At 42.5% G+C, this 26,191-nt stretch overlaps 1 protein-coding gene across 5 annotated transcripts in view; it reads right to left on the bottom strand.

Annotated features, from left to right (window-relative positions):
- The window catches only part of LOC137555644 (uncharacterized), a 111,835-nt gene that overhangs the window by 9,293 nt on the left and 76,351 nt on the right, over nucleotides 1-26,191 (bottom strand). For 3 of the 5 annotated variants that reach the window (XM_068271585.1, XM_068271586.1, XM_068271583.1), the window contains exon 4: nucleotides 3,672-3,774. The exons of 1 other annotated variant lie outside the window; for it this stretch is intronic. In XM_068271585.1, coding sequence (XP_068127686.1) covers nucleotides 3,672-3,774 — 103 coding nt within the window. The remainder of the gene's footprint in view (nucleotides 1-3,671; nucleotides 3,775-26,191) is intronic. One more of the 5 variants, XM_068271584.1, reaches the window with a different exon arrangement.

The raw sequence follows: 26,191 nt of genomic DNA, 5'->3' as shown, positions 1-26,191 counted from the left end.
GATTTTTGTCAGAAGTAAAAGTATTGCAGGCACAGTATCAAGCAGGACAGCCATGCAATGTGCATTGTTTAAAAGCAAAGAACTATGTCAGTCTCCATGTCTCTCACCTAGGGTTCTCATAAGATAAAAAAAAGTTGAACTCCATCGCTTCTTTTTTCTGGTAGCAAACTGCAAGGGGAGGAAATTCAGTGCATTGGATGCTGGAAGGTTGAAGTGAAGGTACAGCAGTTGGTTGGTGGGAGACAGACAGCAATGGACAGCTGTGTGCAAGTGGCTGTTGGATAAAGCTCAGCAGTAGTAGCAAGGGCATGAAATGGAAAGGAAAGTGGACTATGGTGGAGAACACAGCATGATGGCACAACAGAGGGGGGTGCAAATGGGGAGCAAAGGAGCAGCAAGTAGATGTATGCAGGAGAAAGAGAGGAAATGATAAAGGATTAGGTCGGTGCAATAGATGAAGGGCAGACAAAGAAGAAGCAGAGAGGTATTACACAAGGCAACGTAGAAAGGTCTATTGAATTGTGGGAACACTTTAAGGGGACATAATACTAAGGACAAGGAGAAATACAGGCAAAATCTGCCATGTGACCTGGTTCTGAGGAAGGCATTAACCACATTTTTTTATTGCCATATCAGTTCAGTGTCCGTGGAAAAAGCCAGACTAAAGATGGGCTAGAAGTGAGCTGGAGTTGAGAATTCAGTTAGTCTGTTGTAAGAAAGACATTCAAGTAGTTTTGGGGCATATTGAAAAAAAGAGAGCTAGTGATCAGGGAGGGCAGAACCCGAACTACCAATTTTACTGTTGGTGCCAAGTTATCAATGTATAATGCATAGTGTAGGGCTGTAGGTAACCAAAAACTACTTTATGGGCAGATGCCTGGGGATGGAGTTGGGAGGAATACTCTCATGTCTTCATCAGTGGCTGATGTTCAAAATGCTGACTAAAGTATAGCTAAAATGTTACACTAAATATACTTTTCCAACACCAATAACCTAGTACAGCACTTCCAGCTATACAATATCCCAAACCCTGCACTTATAACCTACTGTAGGGTTTTGGTTATTGAATAGTCATAACCCCCCCCCCCCCCCCCCCCCCCCCAAAAAAAAAATGACCATTAGTGGACAAATTGCTAAGAGAGAAGGGGTGCAAGGCAAACACATCAGGTGTTCTTTAAAAGTTACAAAATGACAGTCTGACTCTAACATAATATTCTACAGGAGAGGGAAATTACTAGTGAAGTGTGAGGCAACAGTGCAGATAGGAGATTTGTAGTCATCATAAAGGAGTCTCCTATGCAAAGTTGCAGGAAGTAGAAGCTGCATTCAGTTATTCACTTATGCTGGGAATACACGGTTCGTTTCTGGTGCTCGATATGGTGAAAATGTATTAAGGATCAGAGTAGACAGGAAATTGCATAGAAAGGATACATAGCAAGAAAACAATACAATCAGGGAAAATGATACATATGCACACAGACTGCATTGAAGAATGGAACTTGGCGCTTTAAACTAACTCTTTGAATATCAAGAGACAGAGCATGGAAAGTTGGAGCTCAGAAGTTTGAAGCCACTTCCTAGGGGAATGCAAACAAGGACACAGTGAGAGCATGGAAAGCTGAAACTCAGAGGGTTGTGGAGTGTATACAGTTGGACACTGGGAGCATGGAAAGATAAATTAGATGGAGACCAGTTTACTGGAACAGTAAAGGGATCCTCCCGAGGCGTAACCATGCATCACAAAAAATTATTCTACAAAATGATTAGGGGCCCCCTCCCTAAATTCAGTCCGCCTTGATCCCTGGTGGTGGGCGGCTGGACTTCTTCCTTTGACCTCCTCCACCATGCCCCCCCCCATGTATGCCTGACCCCCAGATCCGAATAATAGCAGCGGTGGCTTACTTCCTCCACACTCTGGTCTCACCAGTATTCTTGCTGCAGCCAGTAGGTGTCCTCTCTGCTCTTTGCCCTCTCTTAGGTCTGGGTTTCTCTGCACATCACATGCCACATGCAGAAGACAGAGGTGTGCAGAGGCCAGAGAGAACAGTGACACCTAGTGACTGCAGCTGAAGCATCAGAGAGAACCGTCAGTGGAAGTAGAAAGCCCAGACAGTCACCGTTGCTGCACTGCTTTGTAGGTCTGATGGTGGAGGAGGAAGGAAGAAGTTCGGGACGCTCCTCCCTGCCACCTCCACGGTCGCAGTGGCTGCTACCTTGTACTTGCACCACTGGATCCTCCGTTTTGCTCACAACTCATTACCAGGTGGAGAACCAGAAAAAAAAGGTTAATTCATTTTCGGTACTTAACGGGTTTCAAAGTAAAGGCATTAGCTTGTTATTTTCTAATCTAAACCTGTGTAAAGGGAACAAGTAAGCTAAAACACTATAGATTCCATTAACACTATCAATATATAGCTAGGCATCAAGGCCATATGAAGCACCCTTCAATGCTCCCTTCATGCTGAGCATCAGTTTAATCAGCGCAATAAGAGGACTAGAGCGTGGCTAAGTGTGTTCGGAAACTGTAGCAATCTCTCACTGCGGCAATAATTTAGGCTGCATTTAATCACAGTGAGGGTGGTGAGAGGTCATTGTGGTTGTAGTTTTTCACTTTTGCTAGTAACAAACCATGGCATGCTAGTAAACTAACCATGGCATTGTGAAGAATAACATGAAAAAAATCATAATTTTTTAGCAGATATCACTTGTTCCTCATAAGCCCGCTACTTCTGATCTAGGCTGTGTAGAACTGCCTCATTTTATAATCGGACCGGCTCTCAGACCAACCAAATAGGTAGCAAACAATAACGAGGCTCTACACACTCATCTGATGGAGGCAGGGAAGGATTTGTACTCTTAACCGCCCAAGGCCACTGACGCCCCCCTTCAGTATGGGTAGTGAGTTGAACCCTCCCCACTTCCCTCCAGTATAGGTAGCCAGATGACCCCTCCGCCTTCCCTCTAGTATAGTTAGCCTGATGACCCCCTTCCAGTATATATAGCCAGATGACCCCACCCCCCTTTCCCTCCAGTATAGGTAGCCAGTTGACTCGTTTAATCCCTCCTTTTCCCACTCCCCCCCCTTTCAGTATAGGTAGCCAGCTCGCCTTCACACCGCAGCAGCCATTAGTGTCACTAATTTCTCCGCTCTTCTCCAGTGCAGAAGCTTCTTCTTCCTTTCCGTCTATAATGCTGCCCAAGTCCATAGCCGCCAGCCACAATGTAAATGTGCAGAGAGCAATGTGGCTGCTGTACAGGCTGCTGGCAGCAGAGTACTGCAGTCAGGCACTCTCCTGATCTCCCTGCATTGCAGTATTTGCAAACTTGCACCAGTTTAGCCTGCTACATTGGTGCCCTCGCTCCTGTGGTGCCCTAGGCCATGGCCTAGTTGGCCTTGGCCTAAATCCAGCCCTGGACGGAGGTGTCACTGGCCATTTCTGTGTGAGGCACAAGCAGGCTGAATTGTAGCCAGAGAGGACAGTCCTACTTGACTAACAAAGCTGTTAAAACTGTTACATGAAGGAGCCATAGGAAAGAAATGAAACAAGTCAGTTATGGTGGAGCTAATGTGTTTTGAAAATGTTCAATAACAGTGTATAAAATCTCATGAAATAGGGTTCCCCTTTAACCGAGATAGTATGAAGCAGTTCAAAGAAAACTAAGCCTCCTACCCTCATCACCTTGAATGACTGCCTCCAGTGCCCTGTTCTGAAGATCTTCAGCTACCACAAGATGAAGCTCATTGACATCCAAGCCTGTATTCTGAATGCCATTCTAAAAAAATAAGAATCATATTCACTTAAACAAAAACTAAATGTACCAAACAGAGCTACTGCATCATTAGTATTATGCAATTACATACACATTATTAGATTTGCACTTTCCAAACAATGACAACAACCTGCCCATGGTTGTTCTGGGGCATACATATGAAATCGCCGGGTGACTTGAGCGCAGGATACAGCCGCTATATGGCTGATCCTGCTGCTGCACAAGTCCCGGCGGCATTAATTACTATTCCCCCTCTAGGTCCACGTGGATGTGGGGAATCATGTAATTCGGATTCCAGCTATTGCTGGCGGCCGAATTACAGTGTTTTAAAAGTTACTCACTGTGCGCTGCTATAGCCGTAATTCCTATTACGGTTTATGGTGGCGCCGGCTGCACCCAAATCTCCTGCGCTGTTATTACAAAGCTCGTGTCCAGGGTGCCGATATTCCAGGATGGAGTGACTGTGATAAGAATTTGTTTTTGCTGTATTTTTATGAATAATAAAGCATATATTTGGCTGTTTACATTTATAGATCCAGCGCACAGCCCCTTTATGCACCCCTGTACAACCAGTTCATTATCTTATATACAGTTCATTATTCATTATTGCTGTAGCCCATGCTGTTCCTTGCTTCTATTAAGCTGTGATAGATCCTCCACCAGATAACACCCAATTGGAAACAGACTCACCCAGTCAACAGTGACCACTGCTAGACTGGTCAGAGATCGCATGTACCCAGGATACCCCGGTGCATCAGGTCCTGGTCCAATATCAGTATTTCTGCTTCATACGTTCCAGTTCCATACGTTCCAGTACCTCAAAGTACCAAAAACTCTCCATAGCGTGATACAAACCATATTACAATATCCCAGTTCATAATAGATATGACCCAATACAGCAAGAGGAAAGATGTCAGCCTTTTTAGAGGGGGGGTCATCGCCCATACAGGCCAGGGGAGAACATGTACAGGAGAGACCAATACGAAGATTATCCTTCACCGAGGAATACCTAAAAAAGAGAACAAGAAGAGGGGTACGAGCAGGACATAGAATACAAGAGAAAAAGAAACCTGTAGGGGAAGGTATATTTAACAAGTGGGATTGATTTATCTAAACAAGAACTAAAGCTATTGGATAAAGGCCTAAAACATGCCCCTAAAGTCAATTGATAAATTTCAGACATATATTGATATACAGTGGTGCTCAATAGGGACCAATATAGGTGCGAATTGGATAAAATAGTGGGGGATAGAAACACATATGAAAAGCTAAGTGAGGATCCTACAAAAATGTATAAGGAAGAACTTATAACTATTTTACAAAAAAAAGAATTGGACCAGGGTATAGTGGATGACAAATAATTTGAATATCTGGTGCCCTCAGCACCCAGGATACCGAATATTTACCAAGTACCAAAGATCCATAAAAGCACCACTGCCCCTCCTGGTCGACCAATAATTAGTGGAATCGGGTCAATAACACACCGATTGGGACAATATCTTGATTTTTTCTTGCAGCCATTGGTTGAGAGATTACCACAGGTGATCAAAGATACTAAACATATGTTATATATTCTGGAGGGAATAAGGCCTAGTGATACAAGCATCTTAGTAACAGCAGATGTAGCTAGCCTATATACGAATATACCACACCAACCTGCTATGGAGGCAGTGCAATATTTCATGGAAGAAACAAAAGATTTGGATCAGAGACAGATTAATTTTACATTGGAATTATTGAAATTTGCCTTAAAAAGAAATTCTTTCTGGTATAGAGGAAACTATCATGTACAGATAAGGGGTTGTGCCATGGGGGCGGAGTTTGCGCCATCTTTGGCAAACCTCTTTATGATAAGATGGGAGGAGCATATTTAGAGGGGGGGACGGGGGGGAAATCACAGGTGAATCACGTTTCACTATGGAAAAGATTTATTGATTTATTTATCATTTGGGAAGCGGATTTCCATGTACTGGATTTATTTAATTACAAAATTTTTAAACGATAATGAACTGAACATCACTTCAACCACTGAATATGGTGAGAAAAAGATACATTTTTAGATATAGAAATAGAAAAGGATGAGGGGGTATTTATCACAAGGAAACATTTTAAAAGCACTGATTTGAATGGATATTTGTCAGTTCAAAGTTGTCACCACCCACAGTGGTTGAAAGCTGTCCCGAGGGGACAATTTACTAGAATTAGGAGAAATTGCACTAGAATAGAGGATTATATGTCACAATCACAGAAATTGGTAGATAGATTTGTGGAGAAAGGTTATGAGGAAGAGGTGTCACACAAAGAAATGATAGAAATAGGAAAGAAAGATAGAGCACGGTTAATAAAAAATATGCCTGACAGAGAAGAAAAAAAAAAAAAAAAGTAGAGGTACCCTTTATAATGGAGTTCTCGTATCAACATAGACAGGTTGAAAATATATTTTAAAAGCATTGTAACGTACTAAAGCAGGATCAAGGCCCGAGGGGCATAATACCAGAATGCCCAAGGTTCATCTATAGAAGAGCCCTCAATTTGAAACAAATATTGGCACCTAGTCTGGTAGAGGGCCCAAAACAAAAACCTCAACCTTTTTGGAAGCAGAATGGTTTCTTTCCATGTCGGGGTTGCCAGGCATGTGAGGAGGCCAATGGTGTAAGAAAGATGGAGGTGGTCTCATATGCTAACAGTAGAAAATTTAAGATATTACAGAACATAACATGCAATAGCCTTGGTGTGGTGTATATGATATGGTGCAGCTGTGGGCAACAGTATATAGGACAGACAACAAGATCTCTGAAAGCTAGGGTACAGGAACACATTAGGAATGTTAAGAGAGGATTCACTGGTCAAAGTGTATCAGAGCATTATAGGAAAATACATAACTGTAACCCAAAGGATTTATTCTTCTGCGGACTGGAAAAGTTGAAGTATAACTGGAGAGGGTGTCATAAGGTTAGACAAATCTCAATGAGAGAAACAAGGTGGATATATGGAATGGGATGTATGATGCCAGCAGGCCATAATATTGAACTGGATTTGAACTGCTTTATAGCAGACGATCAAAGATTGGGGAGAAAAATGTGGGGGAGCGTATTAACCACTTAACGACCGCCCACTGCACAGGGGCGGCCGGAAAGTGGATCCTGCAAGGACTGCCGCATGCACAGAGGCGGCGGTCCTTGTACGGGCATGGGCGGAGCGATCGCGTCCGTGACGCGATTCTTCCGACGGGGATCGATGGCCGGGGACTTAGACCCCAGTCCCCGGCCAATTAGCAGCGCCGGCGGGCGGATGAAATCCTCAATGGAGTTAAATTAAGTGTATAAAGCACTTTGCTAAGTAAACAAAGTGCTTTATACACGCTTCCTCCCTGTCACTATCTGTAAACGCTATTCTTTTTTTATGCCCTAAACTGCCCCCTGCTCCCTCCTGATCACCCCCCCACCCCTCATATTCTCCCCAGACACCCCCCCTGTGTACTGTATGCCTCTATCCCCCCGGTAATAACCCACTGATCACCTGTCAATCACCCATCAATCACCCCCTGTTACTGCCACCCATCAATCAGCCCCTAACCTGCCCCTTTCGGGCAATCTGATCACCCACCCACACCAATAGATTGCCCGCAGATCCGACGTCAGATCACCTCCCAAGTGCATTGTTTACATCTGTTCTCTACCCTAAACACCCACTAATTACCCATCAATCAACCCCTGTCACTGCTACCCATCAGAATAGACCCCTATCTGCCCCTAGGGCACTCAATCACCCGCCCACACCCTCAGACCCCAGCCCTGATCACCTCGCCAGTGCATTGCTTGCATCTATTCCCCCCTCTAATCACACCTTGAGACACCCATCACCTCCTGTCACCCCCTAGCACACCTACCCATCAGATCAGGCCCTAATTTGCCCCGTGTGGGCTCCTGATCACTCGGCCAAACCCTCAGATCCCCCTCAGACCCCCTTCCGATCACCTCCCCAGTGCATTGATTGCATCTATTTTCCCCTCTAACCACCCCCTGAGACACCCATCAATCACCTCTTGTCACCCCCCTAGCACTCCTATCCATCAGATCAGGCCCAATACAACCTGTCATCTAAAAGGCCACCCTGCTTATGACCGATTCCACAAAATTTGCCCCCTCATAGACCACCTGTCATCAAAATTTGCAGATGCTTATACCCCTGAACAGTCATTTTGAGACATTTGGTTTCCAGACTACTCACGGTTTTGGGCCCGTAAAATCACAGGGCGGTATAGGAACCCCACAAGTGACCCCATTTTAGAAAAAAAAGACACCCCAAGGTATTCTGTTAGGTGTATGACGAGTTCATAGAAGATTTTATTTTTTGTCAAAAGTTAGCGGAAATTGATTTTTATTTTTTTTTCACAACGTGTCATTTTTCATTAACTTGTGACAAAAAATAAAACCTTCTATGAACTCGCCATACACCTAACGGAATACCTTGGGGTGTCTTCTTTCTAAAATGGGGTCACTTGTGGGGTTCCTATACTGCCCTGGCATTTTAGGGGCCCTAAACCGTGAGGAGTAGTCTAGAAAACAAATGCCTCAAAATGACCTGTGAATAGGACGTTGGACCCCTTAGCGCACCTAGGCTGCAAAAAAGTGTCTCACATGTGGTATCGCCGTACTCAGGAGAAGTAGTATAATGTGTTTTGGGGTGTATTTTTACACATACCCATGCTGGGTGGGAGAAATCTCTCTGTAAATGGACAATTGTGTGTAAAAAAATGAAAATTGTCATTTACAGAGATATTTCTCCCACCCAGCATGGGTATGTGTAAAAACACACCCCAATACACATTATACTACTTCTCCTGAGTACGGCGGTACCACATGTGTGGCACTTTTTTGCACCCTAACTGTGCTAAGGGGCCCAAAGTCCAATAAGTACCTTTAGGATTTCACAGGTCATTTTTGTTTCAAGACTACTCCTCATGGTTTAGGGCCCCTAAAATGCCAGGGCAGTATAGGAAGTCCACTAATGACCCCATTTTAGAAAGAAGACACCCCAAGGTATTCCATTAGGAGTATGGTGAGTTCATAGAAGATTTTATTTTTTTGTCACAAGTTAGCAGAAAATGACACTTTGTGAAAAAAAAAACAATTAAAATCAATTTCCGCTAACTTGTGACAAAAAATAAAATCTTCTATGAACTCACCATACTCCTAACGGAATACCTTGGGGTGTCTTCTTTCTAAAATGGGGTCATTAGTGGGGTTCCTATACTGCCCTGGCATTTTAGGGGCCCTAAACCGTGAGGACAAAAATTCAAAAATATAACCGCCACTCAATGAACTGTATGCATACACAGTTCATTGAGTGGCGGTTATATTTTTGAATCTTTGCATACATAGAGAACAATAACTTGCCTTCCCTCTGAAGTTTTCCAGGTGAACTTAGCCCATTTAAAGGGACCTGTGCACCGGTTTTTGAAATTTTTGCCTAAACCGTGAGGAGTAGTCTTGAAACAAAAATGACCTGTGTAATCCTAAAGGTACTCATTGGACTTTGGGCCCCTTAGCGCAGTTAGGGTGCAAAAAAGTGCCACACATGTGGTATCGCCGTACTCAGGAGAAGTAGTATAATGTGTTTTGGGGTGTATTTTTACACATACCCATGCTGAGTGGGAGAAATCTCTCTGTAAATGGACAATTGTGTGTAAATAAATAAATCAAACAATTGTCATTTACAGAGATATTTCTCCCACCCAGCATGGTTATGTGTAAAAATACACCCCAAAACACATTATACTACTTCTCCTGAGTACGGCGGTACCACGTGTGGCACTTTTTTACACCCTAAGTGCGCTAAGGGGCCCAAAGTCCAATGAGTACCTTTAGGATTTCACAGGTCATTTTGCGACATGTGGTTTCAAGACTACTCCTCACGGTTTAGGGCCCCTAAAATGCCAGGGCAGTATAGGAACCCCAAAAATGACCCCATTCTAGAAAGAAGACATCCAAAGGTATTCCGTTAGGAGTATGGTGAGTTAATAGAAGATTTTATTTTCTGTCACAAGTTAGCAGAAAATGACACTTTGTGAAAAAAAAAACCAATTAAAATCAATTTCCGCTAACTTGTGACAAAAAAATAAAATCTTCTGTGAACTCACCATACTCCTAACGGAATACCTTGGGGTGTATTCTTTCTAAAATGGGGTCATTAGTGGGGTCCCTATACTGCCCTGGCATTTTAGGGGCCCTAAACCGTGAGGAGTAGTCTTGAAACAAAAATGACCTGTGAAATCCTAAAGGTACTCATTGGACTTTGGGCCCCTTAGCGCAGTTAGGGTGCAAAAAAGTGCCACACATATGTATCGCCGTACTCAGGAGAAGTAGTATAATGTGTTTTGGGGTGTATTTTTACACATACCCATGCTGAGTGGGAGAAATATCTCTGTAAATGGACAATTGTGTGTAAAAAAAAAAATCAAACAATTGTCATTTACAGAGATATTTCTCCCACCCAGCATGGGTATGTGTAAAAATACACCCCAAACACATTATACTACTTCTCCTGAGTACGGCAATACCACATGTGTGGCACTTTTTTGCAGCCTAATTGCGCTAAGGGGCCCAAAGTCCAATGAGCACCTTTAGGCTTTACAGGGGTGCTTACAATTAGGCACCCCCCAAAATGCCAGGACAGTAAACACACCCCACAAATTACCCCATTTTGGAAAGTAGACACTTCAAGGTATTCAGAGAGGAGCATAGTGAGTCCGTGGCAGGTTTCATTTTTTTTTGTCGCAAGTTATCAGAAATGGAAACTTTTTTTTTTCTTTTTTGTCACAAAGTGTCATTTTCCGCTAACTTGTGACAAAAAATAAAATCTTCTATGAACTCACCATGCCTCTCAGTGAATACGTTGGGATGTCTTCTTTCCAAAATGGGGTCATTTGGGGGGTATTTATACTATCCTGGAATTCTAGCCCCTCATGAAACATGACAGGTGGTCAGAAAGTCATAGATGCTTCAAAATGGGAAAATTCACTTTTTGCACCATAGTTTGTAAACGCTATAACTTTTACCCAAACCAATCAATATAGGCTGAATGGGTTTTTTTTAATTAAAAACATGTTTGTCCACATTTTTCGTGCTGCATGTATACAGAAATTTTACTTTATTTGAAAAATGTCAGCACAGAAAGTTTAAAAAAAATCTTTTTTTGACAAAATGTATGTCTTTTTTGATGAATATAATAAAAAGTAAAAATCGAAACAGCAATCAAATAGCACCAAAAGAAAGCTTTATTAGCGACAAGAAAAGGAGCCAAAATTCATTCAGGTGGTAGGTTGCATGAGCGAGCAATAAACCGTGAAAGCTGCAGTGGTCTGAATGGTAAAAAAGGGTCTGGCCCTTAACCCTCCTGGCGGTTTGCTAAAAAAATCGCCAGGGGGCAGCAAATCTTTTTTTTTTTCATGTAGCGAGACAAAGTCTCGCTACATGATAGCCGCTGCTCAGCGGCATCCCCCCAGCCCCTCCGATCGCCGCCGGCGATCGGCGATCAGGAGATCCCGTTCAAAGAACGGGATCTCCTGGAGGGCTTCCCCCGTCGCCATGGCGACGGGGCGGGATGACGTCAACGACGTCGTGACGTCATAGGGGATTCCGATCCACCCCATAGAGCTGCCTGGCACTGATTGGCCAGGCAGCGCACGGGGTCTGGGGGGGGGGGGGGCGGCTGCGGCGCGACGGATCGGCAGGTAGCGGCGGCGATCGGGCACTGCACGCAGCTAGCAAAGTGCTAGCTGCGTGCAGCAAAAAAAAAAATTATGCAAATCGGCCCAGCGGGGCCTGAGCGGTGCCTTCCGGCGGCATAGCCCGAGCTCAGCTCGGGCTTACCGCCAGGAAGGTTAAGGAGGGTAAAGCCTACGGTCCTCAAGTGGTTAAAGAGAATCTGTATTGTTAAAATCGCACAGAAGTAAAAATACTAGTGCATTAGGGGACATCTCCTATTCCCCTTTGTCACAATTTCGCCGCTCCCCGCCGCATTAAAAGTGGTTAAAAACAGTTTTAAAAAGTTTGTTTATAAACAAACAAAATGGCCACCAAAACAGGAAGTAGGTTGATGTACACTGTACACATGTGTTTAATGTGTACAGTATGTCCACACATAGAAAATACATCCATACACAAGCAGGCTGTATACAGCATTCCTTTTGAATCTCAAGAAATCATTTGTGTGTTTCTTTCCCAATGCAGCTCTCATCCACTGAAGTGTCAGGCTGTTTCTTCCTGTAGAGTGCAGACAGCTCTGCCTGTCTGTAATTCCTCAGTATGTGAAAGCCCAGCCAGCTCAGAGGACTATTTATCCAGCTTGTAAAAGATAAGAGAGCAGAGAGAAGCTGCCCTAATCTAAACAACACATAGGCAATGTGCATACAGGGGCCTGTAGGGGGGAAGGCATCACAGAACCACAACACTGAAGAACTTGGCAGCCTTCCAGACACAGGGTGACAAGTCCGACAGGGGAAAGATAAGGTGATTTATTACAGAGATGGTGATAGTAGAAAGTGCTGCAGTAAACCAGAGCACATTAGAATAGGTTTTGGAACTTGTAGGATGGTAGAAAACAGGATGAAATTTTTGTTACGGAGTCTCTTTAAACTGAAATTGAATTATGGGTTTAGAGAAATTGGGGTGGGGGTAGGGGTTAATATAGTAATGGCAGCTCTAATCTGGGTCTGATCTAGGAATAATGGACATGTTTTGATATGTATATATGTTTTGACATGCATATGTGGGTGTTTGTAAAAACTTCTTATACATTTGTGTATACAAGTTTATATATTTTTTATATAATCTTTATATGGAGAATCAATTGTATAATGAATTATGGCATCCAAAATGATCTAATGAATTTATGATATATTGTAATCTGGTTTTCCCCCTAAGAAAAGTTTCCAGATTGAGCTGGGACATCAATTGAATCTATGGGGGATGAATGGTGTACACCAGTAAAGGTAGGCGGCGGTAGATGCCGCACTTACTGGTAAATAAATTGCAGGAAGTGCGGATAGAATCGCGTGATGGAGCGCATCCATCATGTGACTAGTGGCATTATGGGGTCACGTGATGTGCATATGGACCAATGGACAACTAGGGGAAGGGGACCAATAGTGCTGCAAGAACGCAGTTAAAGATCCTGGTAATGCGTCCAATCCCCCTGCTTCTGAGGAGTCACGAGGGAGTGACGAAACTAGTCAAGCGAAAGATTGTACTCACCAGGAGTTGATCAGCGGAACGGCTGGCGGGACACGCGCAGTGTGCAACTAACGGCTGGCGGGACACGCGCAGGACATAAACAGCAGCGCAACAGGGCCCAGCACTGGCCAACAGGGGAGAGCCCATAGGATAAAACTCTATGCGATTGAAAAACCTGGAGACATGCGAGTGTGATATTTTAATAAAGATTCATATTTTAAAACGGTATCACACTATGGAAAGTTTTTAACTTTGAGGTACTGGAACGTATGAAGCAGAAATACTGATATTGGACCAGGACCTTGATGCACTGGGGTATCCTGGGTACATGCGATCTCTGACCAGTCTAGCAGTGGTCACTGTTGACTCGGTGAGTCTGTTTCCAATTGGGTGTTATCTGGTGGAGGATCTATCACAGCTTAATAGAAGCAAGGAACAGCATGGGCTACAGCAATGATGAATAATGAACTGTATATAAGATAATGAACTGTTTGTACAGGGGTGCATAAAGGGGCTGTGCGCTGGATCTATAAATGTAAACAATTATATAGTATTTGCCATACTTAAAGATGTAAGCGCACCCCCATGCACTGTGGAGATAGAACCAGAGTGCTTTGAGAACTGATGGTGATTGGTGATATATTTGGCTGTGTATTTCCAATCTATTTGGATACCTCCATGTTGTGCCTCTGAGAAAGTGTATCAAGCAATGCAGTGATGCACTGAAATAGTTGTGCAGCCAAACTACCTCCCCTTTCACTGGTCTAGCTTAAAGAGAACCTGAACTGAAAATTAAAAGTCAAAAATAAACATAAACATGTCATACTTACCTCCTGTGTTATCTACTCATCAATATCTTTCTCCTCTCCTGCATCCTGTTTGTCCACTGCAATCAATGGATTTCTTCGTCCTCCATTTTGAAAATGGCCATTACCCCATAACAGCTTATGGGGTCAGCAAACTGTTAAACTGTAATATTGCCCACTTGAGCCATAGGGAAATATGGACATTACCTTGCACATTCAGTTGTAACTGACAGCAGCTGATATATAACTGACAGCAACTGGTATATTTGAGTTCTGACAAAATATTGTCAGAACTGGAAGGGATCACCGTAAGGAGAAAATGGCGAGCTTGTGAAAGGAACTGACGGTGAGGTAAGTATGTGATATTAATTTGCAGCGATGTCATGTGTTTATTTTAAATAATTTTACTCAGTTCAGGTTCCCTTTAAGATGTGGGATTAAGCACCCAAGCTATAAAACAAAATCCAGGTCCTTCTGTTGCTATCTAATGAAAGCCTGTTCAAGCCTTTATAAATGGTTCTTATTTTTTTACCGAAGGAGAAGTGATGTAGCAAGCAATATATTATGCATGTTGTCAAATAAATAAAAATGCAAAATACTGTATCCAATTGCTGGACTGATGAGCCATTTTATGTCCTCTCCATAACAGCAGCACAGCATCAGTGCTGATTGGCTAGACATTTTAGCCAATCAGATCAGGTTCTGTATTCAGATTATGGTAAATTACAAAAAAGTCAGCGAATCAGTAGTAGATTTCAAGATTACACATTATACATAAACATAGGGCTATAAATTGTAAACCCTCCAAATCCTACCAATTTCTAGTCAAAGTACTAGTACTGACAAGGGGCTGTGGGAGAAAGATGAGAGCTGGTGATGTTCACAAGGCTTTGGGAAGAGGTATATTAGTTTTACACAGAGCAAATTCGAAGACAAAAACATTTTTTTTCTTCCTACACAAAATGACATTTTCAAGGCACCACGAGTGTACGCCCACCCACACCATGTGAAAAATAGCAGCTTTTCCCTAGTACTGATCAGATATGTCCTGTTCTTCCAAACACTTTACAGAGGCACTGTAGTGACACAGTACAAGACAGTAAATCATTCAGGATACTCACCTTTATGTTAAGTTTCCTGATTACAGCATCAGAAACACTTACACTATATATATATATATATATATATATATATATATATATATATATATATATATATATATATATATATATATATATATATATATATCGATATATATATATATATATATATATCGATATATATATATATATATATATATATATATATATATATATATATATATATATATATATATATATATATATATATATATATATATATATATATATATATATATATTACTGCATATTGATAGGTAACCCTGCGTGTAAGAATCAGCGAGGTTCTTGCTATGTACAATCCTTATTCATTTAGAACCAAGGTTTTAACAGAATACTTTGTGCAGAGTCCTCCCTTAAGTGAACCAAGCACCATTTTTAGCACCCAGGGCATCTCTGTAGCTCATTAAAAATGCACGCCAACAATGTGACTCAAAAAACAAAACAAAACAAAAAAATGTTAAATTTTACCTCTAATTTTTTTTTTATATATATATTTTTTTTACATTGAAAGGTTTAGCGCAGGCCTTTATTACCCTATTTTGTCCTACAGTCAAACGTTTTGAGATTGTCAAAAATATTGGAAATTAGAAAAGTTGGTGCTTCTCATAATAGCAATTTGCATATACTCCAGAATGTTATGAAGAGTGTTCAGATGAATTGCATAGTCCTTCTTTGCCATGAAAATTAACTGAATCCCCCCCCCCCCCCCCCCCAAAAAAAAAAACGGTCCACTGCATTTCATTGCGGTCATTAAAGGATCTGCTGAGATCATTTCAGTAATCGTCTTAACTCAGGTGAAAATATTGACGAGCACAAGGCTGCAGATCATTATGTATGTCAGGCTGATTGGGTTAGAATGGCAGACTTGACATGTTAAAAGGAGGATGATGCTTGAAATCATTGATCTTCCATTGTTAACCATGTTGACCAGCAAAGAAACGCATGCAGCCATCATTGTGTTGCATAAATATGGCTTCTCAGGTAAGGATATTGTGGCTACTAAGATTGCACCTTAATTAACAATTTAAAGGATCATCAAGAATTTCAAGGAAAGCGGTTCAATTCTTGTTAAGAAGGCTTCAGGACGTCCAAGAAAGTCCAGCAAGCGCCAGGATCGTCTCCTAAACAGGATTCAGCTGTGGGATCGGAGTGCAACCAGTGCAGAGGTTGCTCAAGAATGGCAGCAGGCAGGTGTGAACGCAACTGCATGCACAGCGAGGCGAAGGACTTTTGGAAGATGGCCTGGTTTCAAGAAGGGCAGCAAATAAGCCACTTCTCTCCCAAAAAAACATCAGGGACAGATTGATCTTCTGCAGAAAGTATGGTGAATGGACTGCTGAGGACTGGGGCAAAGTCATATTCTCCGATGAAGCCCCTTTCTGATTGTTTGGGGCATCTGGAAAAAGGCTTGTCAGGAGAAGAAAAGATGAGCGCTACCATCAGTCCTGTGTCATGCCAACAGTAAAGCATCCTGAGAACAGTCATGTGTGGGGTTGCTTCTCATCCAAGGGAGTGGGCTCACTCATAATTTTGCCAAAAAACACAGCCATGAATAAAGAACGGTACCAAAACACCCTCAAATAGCAACTTCTTCCAACAATCCAACAACAGTTTGGTGAAGAACAATGCATTTTCCAGCACGATGGAGCACCGTGTCATAAGGCAAAAGTGATAACTAAGTGGCTCGGGGACCAAAACGTTGAAATTTTGGTTCCATGGCCTGGAAACTCCCCAGATCTTAATCCCATTGAGAACTTGTGGTCATTCCTCAAGAGGTGGGTGGACAAACAAAAACCAACTAATTCTGAGAAACTCAAAAAAGTGATTATGGAAGAATGGGTTGCTATCAGTCAGGATTTGGCCCAGAAGTTGATTGAGAGCATGACCAGTCGAATTGCAGAGGTCCTGAAAAAGAAGGGCCAGCACTGCAAATACTGACTCTTTGCATAAATCTCATGTCATTGTCAATAAAAGTCTTTGAAACATATGAAGTGCTTATAATTATATTTCAGTTCATCACATAAACAACTGAAACTAAGATCTAAAAGCAGTTTAGCAGCAAACTATGTGAAAACTAATATTTTTGACAGTCTCAAAACTTTTGGCCAAGACTGTACTTCCATGGCCTGCCGGACAGCAGAGGTGTCAGGCAGATAAGGAATACTAATTATTTTATTGCAGACATTAGCACAGAGAAAACACAAAGCTGAGGGGGCGTGGCCTGATGCAGTAGGAGAAAGACGTGTGAGAGAGAAGCTCCGGGGAGACAGACTCCAGCATAGCTTTTTCTGACATCCAACCACCCTAATGAGATGGGCAAGGAGAAGGATAAGCAGGCGAAACAAGCGGGGAAGCTGAGAGAGACATCACCAACCTCTTCACAACGTGGTATACCGGAGATCTTTAAATCTCAGTCGGCCAACATGAGCACCGCTCAGAGACACAAGATGGCGCCGGACCAAGGCAATAAATCTGTGACGCAGCAACCTTCCGTGGAGAAGACACAGGACACCCAAGGAGATTATTTTTCTCAGACTAAGGTACTGACTTGGAGACTGAAATGCTGTGGCTGGGGACTTAAAAAATGCATTACAAGCAGCAGTGACCTCCGTCCGCGGAGACATTTACTCTCTTCTAAAGTGGAGGCTATCTCTAATGCCACTCAAGTGCAGGCCGGAGAGATTAAGCGGCTTAAAAAGCAATCTGATAAGCAAGATAACCAGATGCAACAGGCCTTTAGAATCAAGGAGGATCTAGATAACAGAGGCCGAAGAAATAACCTAAGGATTAAGGGAATGACTGAATCAATACAACCAGCACAGATCACAGACGCTCTGCAGACTTTATTCAATAACATCTTATGCTGGATACACACCATGCATTTCCGCGTTCGAAGGGTCCGTCGATACACATCGATTCGATTATTTCCGACATGTCCGATTCAAGCTTCGATGGATCGTTAGGTCGATTTGGCATACTTTACATGGCAATCGACCTAAAAATCATCGAAATGCGTTCGGAAATGCTCGTAAATAATCGAATTGACGCGTATCGACGGACGCATTCGACGCGGAAACGCATGGTGTATATCCAGCATTAGAAAGAGATGCCGACACAGTGATAGAATTTGTTCGGGCACACAGAGCCTTAAAACCTCGCAGTGCTGACCCAAAAGCTCCCAGGGATATAATATGTTGCTTGGTGTCCTTTCCTTTAAAGGAAGAGATAGTCAAAGCTGCCAGAAACCAGGACAAAAAAATCTTTAATGAGTCAGAAGTATCTATATTTCAAGATCTGTCTCCTATCACCTTAAGACAGAGAAGAGCTCTAAAGCCGCTTCTACAGCTCTTGCGGGAAAAAAGTTTGCTATATAAATGGCGCTTCCCTTTCGGGTTGAGTGTTACGCAAAATGACGAGACGTACATTCTGCAAACTCCGGAGGATTTAACACCTTTTTGTGAGGCATTGCAAATAAAAATCCCTGATCTTAGCGAGTGGAAGCAGGAATTCAGGCTTTCACCACTGATGGGCACATCTAACCCACCAAAAGCGCAAAAGGGCCGGGGGGGATCCAAACGCAGAAAGAAGAGCGCCAGCATAAGTTCCAATACAGCACCCCAAGCCAGCCATTCCTCTTCAGACGAATCGGCGCAAGATCCCAAGATGCAGGGAGATGACCTTACCTAACTCGGTGTATGCTATGAGGACGTGAGCACTCCTGATTATCCAAGTGACTTCATTAATGGGGCCTAGCGTTTTTTGATAAGATTTATGACTCATCTATGGTTAAAGTCTGAATTTGAATTAGTTTGTAGGTTTACGCAAAGCTTATTGGAGTTTACCAATTATAAAAGATGATTATGATTAACCCTCTATTCGGTACATAAGTTAGACACAAGATATCGGAGGGTAATGTTGAGTGATGTACAGGAGGATCGGGGGTTAATAGCGATATCTCGTGAACCAATAGTATGTAGTCATAAGGATATAGCTAGAGAGGAGTCTCCTAAAGGGGACCCCCTCAATGTTAATAGTTGCAATTACAGTTTAGTGGTTGTCATTACTTTAAATATGTTCAAAATGGTCTGTCTCCCCTGTAGATGTGTTACAGTCTTTTTCTAGTTCTTTGAGTTCTGTGCTAGTTCGTAGAACATAAAGCACCCCCTACCCAAGACACCGCACATTTGTATAGGTGTCTCCTAGTTACAGTGTAAGTGTAGAGGTGGTTCGGCCCCTCTACTCTGTAAAGAAGCTACATAGTGGTAATACCATAGTGTGATCTGATACCCTTAAACACCCACGTAATCGATACGCCCACACTCCTGACGGTCAATTCTTGATACCTCTCCTGCCAATAGAATAAGAGTGACTCTTGTCATTTAATCCTACTACTTTCTAGAAGCTGAAGTCTAGGCATCCCCCACCATGCAGACAGGTAAAAACAAGATCTCATTCCTGTCCTTGAACTCCCAGGGGCTTAATTCCCCCTATAAAAGAAAATGGGTGTTCTCTGAAGCAGCCAGATATAACTGTGACGTCCTATTTCTACAAGAAACGCACTTTCAAAAAGGCAGGACTCCCATTTTCTGTGACAAAAAGTATCCTCATATCTATAACTCTTCCTCCTCAGAAGGAAAGATAAAAGGGGTATCTATCATTCTCTCACGGAGAGTGAGATGGGAATTTAGGGATAGTTCCCTGGATGATGAGGGCAGATTTGTTTTCGTGAAAGGTTTACTAAATGACCAGATGGTCACCCTGGCATCAATCTACGCACCCAATTTAAAGAGACACTGAAGCGAAAAAAATATATATGATATAATGAATTGGTTGTGTGCTATGAATAATTACTAGAAGATTATCAGCAAAAAAAATATTCTCATTCTTTTATTTTCCGGTATATAGTGTTTTTTCTAACGTTGCATCGTTCTCTAATATGTGCAAATTACACAACCCTCAGCATTCAAAATGATTATTTCAGAGCAGTCTGTGAAGTAATGACCTCTCCTCTGGCAGAGGAAAAGTAAATAGTCCAGGAACAGTTGAGATAATAAAAGTCAGATAACAGCCCACTCCACGACTAACTTAGTCGGAGAGCTTAATGGCTTGTTTGCATAGAGATAACAACTGGAGTTTCTCAACTCTTCCTGTACTGGAAACAATTAGACTGATGTATCTGATCTTAATGTTTTATTTCTTAGCTGTACTACACATACAAATCATAATATCATAATTTTTTTTCCGCTTCAGTGTCTCTTTAAGACATTTGTTGCAGACGTGACTGATCGCTTGCTGACCTTCTCTTAGGGAGGGCTTATCCTGGGAGGAGACTTGAATGTTTCCTTGAACCCTTCACTGGATACCTCGGATGGCTGCTCTTCCATGAGATACAAGGTCCTAAACAGAATGAAACACAACCTAGCCTTACTTAGGCTAGTTGTGGAGAATAAGCCATCCGTTAGAACGAGATTTTACCTTCTGGTCTGCCTTGCATAATAAAGCCACTAGGATTGATTATTTTTTTTATATCTCAGCAGGATCTCCCTAAACTTTTAGATGCTAAAATTGAACTTCGTACTAGATCTGATCATGCCCCTATCACTCTAGCATTGGGGGCAAAGCAAGATAGAGATTTTATATGGAGATTTCCAGCACATCTACTGATTGAAGAGGGCATTCAACCCAGACTTAAAAATCGTCTTGAAACCTTCTTTGATGAAAACGTTTCACCAGAGGTCAGCGGGCGGTCGGTCTGGTTAGCACACAAGTGTACCCTAAGGGGACTGTTAATTGCGGAACAGTCTAAGCTGAGAAAGGGAAAAAGCAAGGAGGTAGACTCCTGGGTGGAGGAGTTGAGGCATTTGGAGACTCTACATAAAAGAAACTTTACCACTGCAAGCGTAAATAGAATGTCAGAAATCAGAACCCTGCTCAACAAAGCTCTAGATAGACGGTTCCAAGCGGAGTTTACTTTGAGAACTGACATCTTTTATGAAGCAAGCAATAAGCCGGGGAAATACTTAGCTAGGGCACTAAGGGAGAGGCTGATTGGGGGAGACATTAAAGCTGTTAGAAATAAAAAAAGGGGCTTTGCTTCAGAAAACATCGGATATTGCACAAAGGTTCACAGAGTTCTATTCCGAATTGTACTCTCTCCAATTACATGTACTATCAAAAACGGATAGAGATAGGAGGGTTGAGAAAATTAAGCAGTTTCTTAACACCTCATGCATGCCTAAGATAAGTCCACAAACAGTGGAGGACTGGGGGGAGGACTTTCAGGAAGATGAAGTCATTTCAGCAATAAAAACACTTAAACCTAATAAAAGTCCTGGACCTGATGGCTTCTCGGGGGCTTACTACAAGGCTTTCAGCTCCACCCTTACACCCCACCTTACAGCAATGTTTAAGGAGATCTCTGAAGCAAACCCCATGCCAACAGAAATGCAGTCAGCTCACATCTCTGTGATACCCAAAAAGGGAAAGGACGACACAAATTGTGCCAATTATCGGCCAATTTCCCTATTGAATGTGGACACAAAACTTTTTAGTAAGATTCTTGCAAATAGGTTAGTTACAATCATTCCCTCCTTTATAGGCAAAGATCAAGTAGTATTTGTCCCTGGCAGAGAAGCCAGAGACAATATGAGCAAAGCCATTACTCTGATTGAATTCATGCAGAGGCGAAATGTCGAGGGCCTTCTTCTCTCGGTGGATGCGGAGAAGGCCTTCGACAGAGTAGCATGGGACTATATGGAAGAAGTTCTTAGGTATGTGATCGTGGGTAGTGCAATGGAGCAAAAAATATTGGCTTTATACTCGGGCCCCACGGCTCAAGTAAGAATTAATGGATGTCTCTCTCAATCCTTCTCCCTTATGAACGGAACTCGTCAGGGATGCCCGCTGTCGCCACTGATTTTTATTCTTTCAATAGAACCTTTCATTAGGCATATTAACAACAACGAGAATATTCATGGGGTGGTAGTGGGAGATATATCCTTTAAAATTGTAGCATTTGCAGATGATATACTTCTGTTTCTGACTGACCCTAAGGAATCGATGACAGCTGCAGTTGAGGCTTTTAGGCAGGGAACACACTTGACTTTCAGTTTTCCGTGCGCGTTTTTCTGCATACTTTTTCTGCACACCAAGTGTGTTTCTATGCAGTAAAACGCGCGCGTTTTTTCACAGCACCTGATGTAATTGATACAGAAAACTGCCAAAATGTGCAGAATCAGGATGCAGAATGTCAGTTTTTTTTCTGCGCGCGAACACCACAATAAGTGTGTACTAGCACATTGATTAACATGAGTTCTCAGTTTTTCTGTGCAGAAAACAGTCAAGTGTGTACCCTGCCTTAACCTCCTTAGCGGTAACCCCGTGTGTGACACGGGGTAAGCCGCCGGAGGGTGCCGCTCAGGCCCTACTGGGCCGATTTAAATAATTTTTTTTTTGCTGGACGCAGCTAGCACTTTGCTAGCTGCGCCAGCACCCCGATCGCCGCCGCCGCCGCGCGCCTGATCGCCGCTATCCGGTGCGGCGCGCGCCCCCCCCCCCCCGACCCCTGCGCTGCCTGGCCAATCAGTGCCAGGCAGCGCCAAGGGGTGGATCGGGTCTCCCAATGACGTCCCGACGTCGCTGACGTCATCCCGCCCCGTCGCCATGGCGACGGGGGAAGCCCTCCAGGAAATCCCGTTCTTTGAACGGGATTTCCTGATCGCCTATCGCCGGAGGCAATCGGCGGGGCTGGGGGGATGCCGCTGAGCAGCAGCTATCATGTAGCGAGCCCTGGGCTCGCTACATGATTTAAAAAAAAAAAAAATTTAAAAAAAAACTGCTGCGCTGCCCCCTGGCGGTATTTTTCATACCGCCAAGGGGGTTAATGCCTTCGAAACTTTATCAAATTTTAAAATGAATATGACCAAGTCTGAAGTGCTTAATGTCACAATGCCTCCATCCCAGGTTGAGGACCTAAAACGATCTATGCCATTTCAATGGAGCAATGACGTGATAACCTATCTAGGGGTCAAACTACCTAAAGATCTTAACAGGCTTTTTCAGCTAAATTTCTCCACTTTACAAACAACGATTTTCAAAGATCTGGAAAGGTGGGAAGGCCTTACTCTGTCCTGGTTCGGTCGCATTGGGGTAATTAAAATGAACATACTCCCACGTATTCTCTACCTATTTCAGGCCATCCCCATTCTATTGCCTAAAGAATTTTTGAGGGGACTTCAAAGCAGGATTGGCTCCTTTATATGGAATAAAAAAGCTCCAAGAATTAACAAATTCATCCTGTACCTCCGTAAAACTAAAGGCGGTACCTAATCTGGCAAATTACCATATGGCTAGTTTACTGACGAGAATAATTGATTGATTCTGCCATGGGGAAGCTAAATTATGGGTTGATCTGGATGAACAAATCCTAGGTCAACCCATTAGGAATGTTCCCTGGATCCCAAATCCTGCTGCGAAACCTCTTCTGAGAGAATGTATTCTCATTAAAGAGAATCTGTACTCTAATATTCTTACACTAAAAAGCATACCATTCTATTCCTTATTTTCTCCTGTGCCCCTCTGTGCTGTTTCTGCCACTCTCTGCTGCAATCCTGGCTTGTAATTAACAGTTTTAGGCAATGTTTACAAACAAACTAACCAGCTTCTAATAGGCTCAGCTAAGCATAGTGTGTGAGTCATTCACAGTATGCAGGGGGCCTGCAGAGGGTGTGTATCACTTCTACCAATCACAAGCAGCCCTGCACATTCCACACAATCAAAGCCTTAGCCCGACAAACAGGACAGAGGAAAGATACATTGATTTATTACAGAGACAGTGTAATTAGGAAGAGCTGCAGTAAGCCCCAGCACATTAGAACAGGCATAGGAACTCATAGGATAGAAGAACTAAGGCTGAAAAAATTGTTACAGAGTCTCTTTAAGAGTATGATGAAAAATTTCTACAGTATCTGTAAGTCACACAAAATGTCATCCGAATTGAGCCCACTCACGAGCCTACTGTTTAACCTTGACTATGGACCGGGGGGAAAGGCCCCTTCATAAAGGGGTCTCCCCCAAATTTTGAATATAAGGCCAAAGACTTCCTTAGAGGAGGTATATTAACAGATAAACCTGAGAATTTTTCAATACCCACGTGGCCCTTCCGCCAGATATGTTCATATCTCACACATCCCTCTAACAAAAGATGTTTTGGTAGAAATATGACTGGTTTCGAGGAAATTTGTCAGAGGTGAGATCCGGTCCCCCATGTGGTATCCTTATTGTACAAAACTTTGGAGAATTTGAGCCCCGAAACACCTCTACCATTTACCGATAAGTGGGAAAGGGCTTTAGGAGACAATGACGATAATATAGATTGGGAGAACATTTTTATTTTGTCTCATAAAAGCTCAATAAATACCACCATAGAAGAGGCGAATTATAAAATACTCACCAGATGGCATAAAACTCCTGATTCTTTACATAAAATTTTACCGGACTACTCTAATGAATGCTGGCGCTGCAAATACAGCCCTGCTACTTATGAACATGTCTGGTGGGATTGCTCTAAAATTGTCCCTTTCTGGAGACTCATTCATAAATGGTCAGTAAAAATTTCATCTTTCCACATCCCTTTCAAAATGAGCACTTTACTCCTCCATAATAATGACATGTCCATAAAAACCTATAAAAACTCCCTTCTGATACATCTCTTGAATGCAGCAAAGGTATTGGTCCCCAGGTGGTGGAAGTCAGCTAAAATACCATCCATGAGGGAATGGCTACACAAAATAGACTTAATAGACTTAATTTATTCAATGGAGAAGCTCAGAGCAGTTAAGACAGATCGGGCCCATAAAGTTTATATCACATGGACACAATGGGTTGATTTTAAGGAAACTAAAGACTATACTGATCTGGTGACAATTTAAAGCGAGGGTGTGAAAAGAATGCGAAGGAGGCAAAGGATGGACTGAAATGGGAGAGAGTCCGGGACATAAGGGGAGAGACCTCTTAATCGTTAGGATAAAATAAAGGCTTTCTATTTTAGCTTGTATACAAGTGATGTCAGACCGCAGGAGTTGGGGATGATACTAATATTAGTATCAATATTACTGCACGTTTTGTACTAAATATTCCATGTCAGGATGGATGTGGGGTTCTAGCCAAATTTTGGGTACTGATTAAATATCTGATGCATCTATGATAGGTCAAGCCGTTCTTACCACTATGTCATTTTAGCTAAATTCTCGGTTCAAGCTACAAGGAAACTGTTTTGTAGACGATTATAGCCTGATATTCAATGTGGACTTAAAACCTTGAATAGCTAATTATATCTTGTTCCTAGTTATAGAAACGTTTGCTCCTTGATGCAAATGTTGAAGACTTGATCTAGTTGTGTAATTTTGTTTGAGACAAATGTTGATGTTTATTTTTTGACTTTTATTCAAATAAAGCTTTTTGGGGAAAAAAAAAAAGAAAACACAAAGCTTATGATCAGCAGGGTGTGTGTGTAGATTGCACAATGTGCTTCAAATGGTCTACAGGAAGTCCCAGATGCTTTATCCACACCTTCCCTGTGGATAAATAATTGACAGCTAGAAGGGGTGGAGGTGGGGGAACATAGAAGCTCCTATAGTTACTAGAAACCAGGCAAAAAAGTGGTGCTTGGTTCCCTTTAAGACATATATTCTAGAGAGACTAATTTTAATTAAACGATCTTGTTAGAAAGAAAGGTCAGCTCTCAGCTACATGTTGTTCAGTCCTGGAGCCGCCAGAACACATTCCAGGACTTTTCCAGTCTGAATAGGACATCATTTTCCATAAAATATCAGGGTACATGTCAGCTAAAACCCAAAACAAAGTTAGGGTTTGACTGGCATGCTCGTGGGATTGTACGCCAATCATAGAATCCAATAGAAAGATTATAATGTAGTTAACACCTATAATCCACCTACAGTGGGATGGGAATAAAGGTGTGTACACACGCACTGCTGGCGGCAACGACGGGTCCGCCGGACCCTCCCGCTGGGCGGAGGTTCAGCCGACAGTAGTGCGTGTGTACGCACCTTAATTAATACTTGCTAAACTGGAGAGATTTACTGTAAATAAGATGCATCAGCAATCCTACAGAGGGTTACTGCTTATTACACTAGCTTATTTCTGTCTTTGCTTCCTGCTTCATGATATACTATGCTTCCCAATTCCTGTACCCAAGATAACTACTGAATGAACACCT

The sequence above is a fragment of the Hyperolius riggenbachi genome, chromosome 1 (genome assembly GCF_040937935.1).
Source record: "Hyperolius riggenbachi isolate aHypRig1 chromosome 1, aHypRig1.pri, whole genome shotgun sequence".
In the NCBI taxonomy this organism is placed as follows: domain Eukaryota; kingdom Metazoa; phylum Chordata; class Amphibia; order Anura; family Hyperoliidae; genus Hyperolius; species Hyperolius riggenbachi.
The sequence above is the reverse complement of the archived record's forward strand: the minus strand, read 5'-3'. Positions and strand labels throughout refer to the sequence as shown.